The sequence below is a fragment of the Myotis brandtii genome, unplaced genomic scaffold, assembly GCF_000412655.1.
Source record: "Myotis brandtii unplaced genomic scaffold, ASM41265v1 scaffold100, whole genome shotgun sequence".
NCBI lineage: Eukaryota > Metazoa > Chordata > Mammalia > Chiroptera > Vespertilionidae > Myotis > Myotis brandtii.
The window spans coordinates 469,483-480,376 of record NW_005353326.1 but is presented as its reverse complement, the minus strand read 5'-3'; the positions used below and the strand labels follow the sequence as shown (position 1 = coordinate 480,376).

The 10,894-nt window shown below is 49.9% G+C and overlaps 1 protein-coding gene across 5 annotated transcripts; it reads left to right on the top strand.

Moving 5' to 3' along the window:
• The first annotated feature begins 6 nt into the window (after positions 1–6).
• Positions 7–5,085, top strand: JMJD4 (jumonji domain containing 4). 5 transcript variants are annotated; one of them, XM_014534707.1, is made up of 6 exons: positions 7–426; positions 682–847; positions 2,980–3,105; positions 3,448–3,694; positions 4,289–4,363; positions 4,687–5,085. In XM_014534707.1, the coding sequence occupies exons 1-6, from the start codon at positions 162–164 to the stop codon at positions 4,984–4,986; spliced, it is 1,179 nt and encodes a 392-aa protein (XP_014390193.1). In that variant the 5' UTR covers positions 7–161; the 3' UTR covers positions 4,987–5,085. The 5 variants fall into 5 exon arrangements, with proteins under 5 accessions (XP_014390193.1, XP_005853238.1, XP_014390201.1 ...); XM_005853176.2 differs by having other exon boundaries at positions 4,217–4,363; XM_014534715.1 differs by lacking the exon at positions 682–847 and having other exon boundaries at positions 4,217–4,363.
• The last annotated feature ends 5,809 nt before the right edge of the window (positions 5,086–10,894 follow it).

Sequence of the window (10,894 nt, the reverse complement as noted above, 5' to 3'; positions counted from 1 at the left end):
CCTCTCCCCAGCCCCTCAGCTCTCGGTAGACCCTCTCCTCCCCTCCCGATCCTCCCCGCCCGAAACTTCTCCATCCCCCGATAGAACCCTTTGTTCCCTCCTGAGCCGTCCCCTCCGCCCTCAGCAGCCCCGCATCCCATGGATGCCGAGCCTGGCCTGGCATGGACAGGGAGACGCGCGTGTTCGCCGAGAGCCATTTCCGAGGCCTCCGGGGGCGTCTCCCCAGCGAGGTCTGTCCGACCCCGGACCGCGTGGACTTTATCGAGAAGCCCGACTCCTTTTCCTACACGGACTTCTTCAAGAGTTACCTGCTCCCCAACGTGCCCTGTGTTTTCTCCAGCGCCTTCACCGAGGACTGGGGCAGCAGGAAGCACTGGGTGACACCCAGTGGGAAGCCCGACTTCGATTATCTGCTTCAGAATTATGGTAGGACTGAGGGCGAACACAAGCACAGGACTAGAGCAGAGTCCTCTTATTCTCCTCCTGCCAGATTCCCTTAGTCATACTACAAGGGCCGCAAATGAGGGTAGCCACCGAGGGTTTGGGGAGAAGACATGAGTGGGTTCCCAAAGGAATTCATGCGGAGACGGTATAAGCAGTGAGTTGGAGGGTGGGCAGGATCAGAGAAAATGAAGAAGCTGGAGGACTCAGAAAAGTATGTGCCTGACCCTCCCTTTTCAGGAGATGTAGTTGTACCGGTGGCAAACTGCGGGGTCCAGGAATACAACTCGAACCCTAAAGAACACATGCCCCTCAAAGATTACATCAGCTACTGGAAAGAGTTCATCCAGAGAGACTACTCCTCTCCTCGGGGCTGTCTCTACCTCAAAGACTGGCACCTGTGCAGGTAAAGGTGTGGTGCAATGGCCACGGCACTGCTTTTTCCAGGCTTGAGTGAGTCCTGGCTGCATACTGGGCATCTCCTCTTTTCCCCAGTTAGGAATTTTAATCCGTATAAAAAAAAATCCAGCTCTGCAGCACTGTGTGGCCGTGCACGCAGTTGGCTGCTGTGGAGAAGCGGGATTGGTGGAGGTGCATGTGGGCTCTGGTAATTACATCTTTGTCACATTTGCTCAGCGCTTCCATCTAACTGTCTTCACCCAGCCTGCCTTCCTCTGCTCAGATGCCCCCTGGAATCAGCCTCCCTTTCCAGCCTTCTTTCCCTAGGTCCAGCCTGTTGTGCTGCCAGTCCCCTGACTGGCTGCCTGCCGAGCCCTGCACCCCACTGCTAGGCTCACTAAGGTCCAACTGCTCTTTCCAGCAGAACTGTGGCCCACCTGCTTAAAATCTCCATCACTGCTGAGCAGCACCAACTCTCCAAAGAGGACTTTCTTTGTCTGCTCCCTCCTACACACTTCCACCTGGGAGCTCAAGCGATGCTGCTCTGAAAACATCTCACTTTCACTGTTGTGACCACTTTCTAAGGGGTCTTCTGGTTTTGTTTCCATCTCCCCCACCCAGGGGCATGCTTTTCACCAGCAGAAACCATCCTAATCAGACTCCCCTTAGCTGGCACAAAGGTGTTTAATTAATGTTGGATGAATGAGTGCACAAATTGAATTCTTGTTTTGCTGATGTTGAAACTAAGGCTCAAAAAGGTAAAATGAGACTAGAACTAAGGCTCATATGATTCTAAGACCACTGCTAGAGTACGCGAGACACGCCAGCGCCCGTGCCAGCACCAGCCCCCAACCACAGCACCCATAGCATGTCCTCCGTGTTCCTGCCACAGCTCTTTGTATTGGGCATGGAACTTTCTGTGTAGACAGTGGTTAAGGTGTGACCAGACACTGATCCTGGCCTCAGGCACTCATAGGCCCTGATGCTTATGCAGTGTGGATTTGAGCTTCACATAAGCAATGAGTGGGGGTTTTTTTGTTTATTGTTTTTTGGTGTAAATATATCCCAAGTGTGCATGGGGCACACTTGTACTAAAAACTTCATTGTTTGTTTGAAATTAGGTTTTTTTTATATATATATATATTTTATTGATTTTTTACAGAGAGAAAGGGAGAGGGATAGAGAGAGTTAGAAATATCGATGAGAGAGAAACATCTATCAGCTGCCTCCTGCACACTCCCTACTGGGGATGTGTCCGCAACCAAGGTACATGCCCTTGGCCGGAATCGAACCTGGGACCCTTGAGTCCGCAGGCTGACGCTCTATCCACTGAGCCAAACCGGTTAGGGCTAAAATTAGGTTTTGACTGAGTGTTCTGGCAACAGTAAAATGAAGAGAGCAGAGCAGGCCTGAGCTGGGCAGACATGGGAGGCACTGTCTGAACAGGGTTTGTGAATGGGCAGGAGCCTGAGTGCACAAGGCATGGTGTTGGGGGAACTCCAAGTGGTTTGGTGGTACTGGGTTCTCCTCCTGGCCTCTGACCAAGCATGATGTGTGAGCCTGCCTAGCATTCTCCCTTGGACAGGTTTAACACGCTCCTGTGTTTGAGAGCCTATGGTTGGGTTGTGGGATCCACCAGTGGAGTAAGGATTTGAGAGGCTGAGGGTGAAAAGGACCTTGGTGTTCATGGCAGTCCTTGTGCCAGGGCCTGTGGCCTTGTGTCTGCTCAGCAGAGTCAAGGTCACTGGTGTGGGTAAAAACACCAAAGCGACCCACAAGTTCAGAAAACTGTAATTCCAATGATGCATTTAGAACCCAACTCTAAAATCCAACAGTCTGAAATCCTGGACCATGTGTTGGAGGGCCCAGAGCACATGGGTTGCTACCTCCATGGGTGGTCTAACCCTGTCACAGCACCCCTCGGCCGTCTCATCTACTTATCACCCTGGTTCAGATATTTGGGTGAGCTCAGCTAGGGTCATCTGATGGACGGACCAGGGCTGGGTCGTATGAGGTGGCCCCACTCAGCCTGGCAGTTGGTGCTGGCCCTGGAAGGCAGCTCAGGGGCCCTCATATCAGTGACCATTGGGTTTGGGAGCATGGAGATGGCAGCATCCTCATGCCACTTGCTCTCTGAAGGTACTCCTCTGCTGAGGGCTTATTCACCTTGCCCGTGTACTTCTCGTCCGACTGGCTCAACGAGTACTGGGACACCCTGGACGTGGACGACTACCGTTTCATCTACATGGGGCCCGCTGGCACTTGGTAACCGTGTATCCACTCCCACCCACTGCCCTGCACCTTGTCCCTGATCACTCTCCTGAACCATGTTGGCACTCTCTCAGAGCCTCTGTGAGATTACTCTTGGCCAGGCCAGGGAGTCAGCTGCCAGGTCTGGCATTTCCAAGCCCATTTCCTTTCGTGGCTCTGCTCAGAACCTGTGTCCCTCCTGCGGGATATTCTGAAGTGGGGAAGGTCTGGCTCACCCCTGTGGCTCACAGATAGGTGTGAGAGCTGGGGACCTTGAGCCTCTGAGTGTGGCCAGTCTATTTGGAAGAACCAAAGCCCACGCCCAGGCCATGAGACATCAACAGGGACTCTTCGCAGGTCGCCGTTCCATGCCGACATTTTCCGCTCCTTCAGCTGGTCTGTCAACATCTGCGGGAGGAAAAAGTGGTTCTTCTTCCCACCAGGGCAAGAAGAAGCCCTGCGGGATTGCCACGGTGGCCTACCCTACGATGTGACCGCCCCTGAATTCCTGGATAGCCACCTGCATCCTGTGCTAGAGGTCACGCAGGAGGCAGGCGAGATGGTGTTTGTGCCCAGCGGGTGGCACCACCAAGTCCACAATCTGGTAGGGTGGGTACACCCTGCTTCACGTGCCCAAGAGGTAGTCCGGGCAGGCAGGGAGAGATGCCGTGGGGTTTTACCAGGCTGGCCTTGACCCCCTTTCGACTGGGCCCCTCAGCCTGCTCTTGGACTTTTCTTGATGCTTCCTGAGGAGAGAGGGCTGTGCCGTCCCTACTGACTCCACAGTTGGCAGGTTGTCCCTCTGGGTGATAAGGCAGGCCATAGTGAGGCTGGGCCCATGTGTAGGCTTGTTGACCCCACACAGCACTGCTAAGGGTTCCATCCCTCCCACATTACTTTCCTAGTCCTCACACAGTAGGGTTGTCCAGCCCCTGGGGAGCCCCACCCTGGACTAGCTATGGACTCACATGGTCCCAGACTCGGTTCCCTCTTGCCTGCTGACACCCACTGGGAGATAGGAGGGAGAGCCTTTCTCAGCTGAGGAGGGCTGGGAGGACCTCAGGATGGGGGAGGGGACAGTGCCCCTGTGGGCTTGTGGGGACAGCATGCAATCTGCCTCTTCCAGGAGGACACTATCTCCATCAACCATAACTGGGTCAATGGCTGTAACCTGGCCAACATGTGGCATTTCCTGCAGCAGGAGCTGTGTGCCGTGCAGCAAGAGGTCAGCGAGTGGAGGGACACCATGCCAGACTGGCACCACCACTGCCAGGTGGGGTGTTTGGCCTGGACAAGACTGGGGACAGGGAGAGGCCAAGGCGTTGGAGGTTGGCGGGAGCTCACCAGAGACAGGGCTGCAGTAGGGGAAGGGGTGGCTACCTGGTCTGCTGGTAAGAGGGTCAATCTGGGGCTGAGGCAGATAACCAGGGCTCAGACCAATCCATCACTGGCTGGCCCCCAGGTATCTGTCTCCAACCTCAAAGACTGGTCCATGGCTTGGGATCCTTTGCAGCTGGGACTCTGTCCACAGTCAGCAGAAACTTGCCTGAAGTTGCAGGTGAGCAGTAGCTCACTGGCCTCTCCTTTCTGCTCCAGGTCATCATGAAGTCCTGCTCTGGAATTAATTTTGAAGAATTTTACCAATTCCTCAAGGTCATTGCTGAAAGGAGGCTCCTCCTAGTGAAGAAGATAAGCCCTGGTGAACTGCAGTGCAGTGAGGACTCTGGGCTGGGCCTCCAGCACACCATTTTTGACATCAGCCGGATTGCTGAGGTGCTGGCGTCTGTGGTGGTCAACCCCGACTTCCAGAGAGTGGACACCAGCAGGTTTTTGCCGCAACCAGAGGACCTCCTACAGCAGCTGCAGGAGGCCCTGGCCACCACAGAGCCTCTTTAGTGTGTGCCATGAGCGTTAGTTGGCAGCCTGACAAGGACCCTCAAGGCCCTGCTCCAGGGTCCCTTTCAGAAATAAAGCTCCATCCTCTGTGGGCTGGGACATGTGGCCTCCCAGATATGGTTCCTGCTCTTAAGGGTCTGGTACTGTCCTGGCATCCCAGACTTCAGTGCCTGTCCAGAGGGTCCAGGTTCCTTGTCCTTGGGAGGCCCAGCAGGACTGAGGACTCAGATCTGGTGAGGGGGTGGGTGAAGAGTTGTTGGTAGCTTGGACCTGTGGCAAGGCTGTGGGTATGCTGGGGACTCAGGAGTGTGAGCAGCATGTGGCTGATTTTTCTTGGTGTCCCTAGCCTGCCCTTCGCAGAGACCAGCACCAAGCTGATGGGCTTCCCATCCACAGCAGCACAGGGTAATGAATTGTCTTGCAGGCCCACTCTACAGTAGCATCACACCCCCCAGAGTCCACGCCGATTCCTCTGGAGCAAGCCCCCTGGAGTGGGGTAGAGACTGGGGCCCAAGGCACCTCCATGCTGCAGGACCTGTGTCTATCCCACATTCGAAGCACTGTTTAAATAGCTCCCTCCTTTCCTCCACTGGCCCCTGGCCCCCTTGGCACGGTCCTGAGCCAGAGATGTCATATTGGTCTGTGCTCTAGGCCAACCCTTCAGGTATCACAGGCACTGTATTCAGGGGACACTCAGCCCTGCTGACAGTAAGTGGCAAGTCAGAACACCCGTTGCCTCCCTTTTGCTTGCTGCAGCAACACCTTCCCCTTCAGAGACTTCATTCAGGGACAGCCCTTTGCTCCCAACCAGCAGTAAGAGGATCTACCTGTAGGCCAGATGGAGCCCAGGCCTCTTCCACACCTTGCACATCCATTCTGCACCACCCACCTACTTGTGCAACAACCATTCTGCACACTCATTCTTTCCATCTATTTCCCAACCCTTACACATCTCTTCTGTGCCAAGCAAATCAATTATTACACACTGTTCTACATTTTAACCTCTGCATGCTTATCTGCACCATCCAATTTCTACCCCCTGCACACCTGTGTGTCACTGTGATGGTATGAATGCTCTCCAGGGAAGCGGAACCAAGCTGTATGAAAAGAGATGGGGCTGGTGAGTGTGAATCTGCAGAGAAGGCTGGAGCCCCAGAGAAGAGTTGACATTATATTCTTGGATCCAAAGGCTGGACTCCGGCAAAGTTTCTGTGTTGTAGTCTGGAGGCAAAATTGCTTCTTCATAAACCTTGGTCCTTGCTCTTAAGGCCTCAACTGATTAGACAGGACCCACCCACATTATGGCAGGGTCATTTGCTTTACTCAGTCTGCTGAGTTAAACATGAATCTCATCTAAAAACCTTTGAGGGCGTATCCACACTGGTGTTTGACCAAGTGGTGCTGTGGCCTTGCCACTTTGGCATATAAATGTGACCAGTGTAATCACTCTGCTTGTTCATTTGGATTCAGCAGTCACTGCTTACTCCAGCACCCACTTCTTAACACACCCACACTGACATTCAGCAGTCTCCTTGCACAGTTACTACGGGCAATCCAATAACCCCCCCCCCCCTTGGTGTAGTCACCTGCACCCATGCTCTTCCATTTTACTCCCTCAGTACAATTCCGAGTGTTTTGTTTGTTTTTAATCCTCACCCGAGGATATTTTTCCATTGATTTTTAGAGAGAGAGAAGTATTGATGTGAGAGAAATACATCAGTTGGTTGCCTCCTGCATGAGCCCCGACCAGGGGCTGGGCTGGGGAGAAGCCTGCAACCAAGTTACGTCCCTTTGACCAGACTCAACCTGGGGCCCTTCGATCTGAAGGCCGACGCTCTATCCACTGAGCCAAACCAGCTAGGGCTCCTGGGTGTTTTTCAACCACTGGTTTGCCACAGTGTGTGACTAAACTATTCATATCGCTGTGTAATTCTGTAACCACCCATTGCACACTTGTTCTATACAAACCAACTTCCACTGTTTGCATGCCCTCTCTACTATTTAATAACTGCACACACTGTGTAATTCAAGAGTCACGGTCTCATTCTCCATTCAACCTCACACTGCACACCCAGTGTTTGCCATTCACAGTCAACTTTTACCCACTCACCATGTGCAGCTCAACAACCAATCTGTGTGCATGCATCTCACTCCATCCAACTTTTCCTCCAGCACACCCTCTGTGGCATTTAACAACTGCTTTTCTAATGCTCAAAACTCGCTTTTCACAGCCACCGTGTGCTGTTAAACAGTATCTTGTTGCACACTCCCTGTGCAAGAGCCACTCTGAACACTTGCTGGTTACCAACCACTATTCGCCATTCTGCTCTTTCCAGCTCCCATACTGCACCACTGTGAGCCAGTGCTTGCACATTCACTGCAAGTCAACTACTGCATGCATGTCAATTCAGTCTTTCCTTGCACATTAGCCTTACACTATCCGAGTTCCACTAAGCCATCAATAATCACCTCACAATCACTGGTTGAACAGTCACTTGCACCATTTTGCTCTCTACCATGTCTTCTTGCACAGTCACTGGGCCCTGCACAGGGGATAATTGTAGCCATCATGGGGGAAGGGATAACTCAACTGCCCCACATTTCACCCTGCTCCTGCCTCTACATGCTGTATATTCTGGAGCTCTTGAAATAAGTGATAGACTGGAGGTTGTGTCTGTCCCAGAGGCTCCCTGCTGAGTCTGCTGTTAGCCCTTAAGCCCTGATCCTGGGGAAAGCCCCAGAGAGTGCTCATGTGAGCTCAAGATAGGTGTCTTCCCCTAGGGTTGGAAGCACTGCAGTATTCAATTGGTAATGATGTGTTCCTGCTGCTTGTGACATCAGTCCTGCCTGCACTCCCCCCTACCCACCAGGCTACATCTTTCAGCCCACCCCACTGCAAAGGTTACACCCCCATGACATAACCAGAGCACATTCCTCAGGGCCAGCAGGAAGGGAGTGAACACTGTACCTGAATTGAGGGGGTGGGCAGCTAGGGGCTCTCTCCCAGGACGATTCAAATCTAGGTGAAAGGCCAACTGCGGGACCCTTGGGACAGGATGGAGTCCTGCCTACCCTCATTTTCTTGGCTAATCTTCCTCTGGCCTTTTCCTTTCTACATTGTATGTTTTAATCTATTTTATAATTTTTCCCATTTAGTGCTGATGAATTCCAGTTTGACCTTAAAAACTACAGTTCCCCAATTGGCAGTCAAAAGATACCTCAGCAAGGGAAGCAGAAAGTGTTCCTTTTTCCTCAAAGTGTAGAAAGGCAGCCACTGTCCTGGGGCAGGAAGTGGCCCTGACAAGTGCTATTTTTAAAGACGCCCAATTTCAGGGGCTGTAGCTCTGCCTGTGTAAGTACCTTCAACCTCTAATCCCAGGAATTCTGAGGGGCTGTCTCTGCTCCTGGCCCAGGTTCACAAGACTGGAATGAACCTGTCCTCTGAGGAAGTGGGACTTGGGCATGTGCCTCAGGTCCAGGGAGGGAGCTGGCCCTTCTCCCACCTAAAATAAACGAATGGTTCTGCAAAACTTACAAGGAATGAGTCTGATTTAACAGGAAATGAAGAGCAAAACCACAACTTCCAGGCTATAGTAGAAACATCCTATCTAATAAAAGAGAAACATGGTAATTAGCATACAACCGCTACCCTTCCCATTGGATAATCAGGGCGATATGCAAATTAACTGCCAGCCAAGATGGCGGCCATCCTATATTTAACATCCTTCACATTTTCAGCTGGATACCAGATAGCACAGCATGTTCAGATAAAACTGTTTCACATGAGCTGAGATAGGCGGAGGGAGTCCACATGGAGCATAACACTGAAACCAGATGGAGTGGCAGATGGGACTGCAGACGGGGTTCACTTGATCTATGTAAAACAACTTTACTACTTAGTAAGATGTGGCTCCAATCTCACAAAAACTTTCTAAAAGTTTGTCCCTTTATTTCATACATGCTCCTGACTGAATAAATATTTTTAACATTTTAAATTTTGTTCCTTTAAAGTTTCTGTGGTAAATTACTTAATTAAAACATTTTCTTACACATTTTTTGACCAGATGGCAGAAAAAAAACAGTTGCCCAGTGGAATAAAATGTGCAGTGGAATAAAAATTGTGAAATTAATTACCTTCCTTCATTGATGAGTTCAATAAATGCAAGTCCTGCATTCTTCTGAATAGAATTTTGCCATTCCTAAAAAGAGAAACCAAACCAAGTGTCATAAAAATGAGCATGTAAAGCAAAGCAACATCTTGTTTAAGGATCATGTTGGTACTATTAAAATAACTTCCATGTGATGATATTTCTAAATCTTTAAAAAAATTAACAAATGTTATTGTGCTACTCATTTTAAAAGGTGCTATCAAGTTCCCACTAAATTTCAGGCTTGATGCCCACTGAAATAGAAAGTGAGATCATAGGTACAGATCAAAAATTCTCAGCACAAAGTGTCCTTCCTTCCAAAAGAGACCAAATGTCTAGTGGCTATATAAGAGTTAGAAATATTGGAATAGAAATTTTAGTCCCTGATATAGAAAATTCTCACTATGGTTATAAAATGAAAATTAGAAATATAAACAACATATTTAGATTAACTTGTAAATGAAATGTTATAGTTACGTGTGTAGTCCAAATGACTGAAAGGCATGTAAAATGTATATAAATTCTCATAAATAGTAAATTCTTTTAAAACTTATAAAAATAAATATTTAGTATTAAAACTATATCCAAATGTTATACTCTTCCTATGACATATTTAGAATATGCTTTAAATAATTTTTTTGGTTATTGATTTATCCCAGTAATTTTAATTTGGGAAGTCTTTTTTAAATGTAGCTGGTAAATTACAATTTTTGGATTAAAATTATATCCACTTCAATAGTACTGTAAGTAAATACTGCCCTAATAGATTTATATATATATATATAAAGTCCTTATTGGTCACTTATGTCACTCATCTATAGACTTTTTTTCTCCATGAGTTAACAATTAAAGTGCTGGCCACACATACCGTAGGTGGTCAGCTCCCGGCCTATGAATTCAGCTCCACAAAAAGAACAGTCTCTATGATAACCCTTCACTCTATTCCTGATCACGTGCTCCTCTAAAGCTTATACACATGCTGTGAATAAATGTGGTCTGCAAAAGTAGGTGTTTGGTATGTAAATATTCTCTGCTCTAAGTAAATTTATGAAGAATTATAGAAGAACAAACCACTAACCCACATTTCTCCAAGAGAGAATCAACAACTTGGGAAGAGTGATGTGGTAATGCTAATATATAAAAACCCTGGGTCTGTCATGACCAGAGGCTTGACCAACCGAAAGTCAGTCCTGCCGTAGCAACCCAGCGCTGACTGCTGAGGGTGCTGCGAATCAGGCCCAGAGAGAGGCCTGAAGAGAGAAGCAGGGTCTGATCCATAGCCCGTGTGGCAGCTGTTGGTCAGCACTTGCCTCTCTCTTTCTCTCCAGGCCAGGCCAGCAGCCGCGCCTCCATTTCTCTTCAGGCCTCCACCCGGGCTGCTGATCAGCCCCACCTTTCTGATCAGGCCCCATTGATAGGCCTAGAGACGCTGACTGGCATAGAAACCGACCAATCAGAACCAAATCTGGGTGAAGTGTGAGGAGCCAATGGCTGCCTAGGAGGCAGAGCTTTTGACACTGACTGGCATAGAAACTGACCAATTAGAACCAAATTGGCCAGCAGAGGAGGGCCATTGTGGGTAAGATCAGGCCAGCAGGGGAGGGCAGTTGGTAGGGGGGGATCAGGCTTGCAGGGGAGGGCAGTTGGGGGTGAGATCAGGCCGGCAGGGGAGGGCAGTTTTGGGCTACCAGGCCGGCAGGGGAGGACAGTTGGAGGCAATCGGGCTGGCAGGGGAGCAGTTAGGTGTTAATCAGGCCATC

What these genes read in the sequence shown, in the direction of transcription:
- JMJD4 (XM_005853176.2), top strand. Translation starts at nt 162, where the DNA reads ATGGACAGGGAGACGCGCGTGTTCGCCGAGAGCCATTTCCGAGGCCTC. An exon ending in ACCACCAAGTCCACAATCTG is followed by an intron (nt 3,695 to 4,216) that starts GTAGGGTGGGTA and finishes TGCCTCTTCCAG; the next exon opens with GAGGACACTATCTCCATCAA. An exon ending in ACTGGCACCACCACTGCCAG is followed by an intron (nt 4,364 to 4,686) that starts GTGGGGTGTTTG and finishes TTTCTGCTCCAG; the next exon opens with GTCATCATGAAGTCCTGCTC.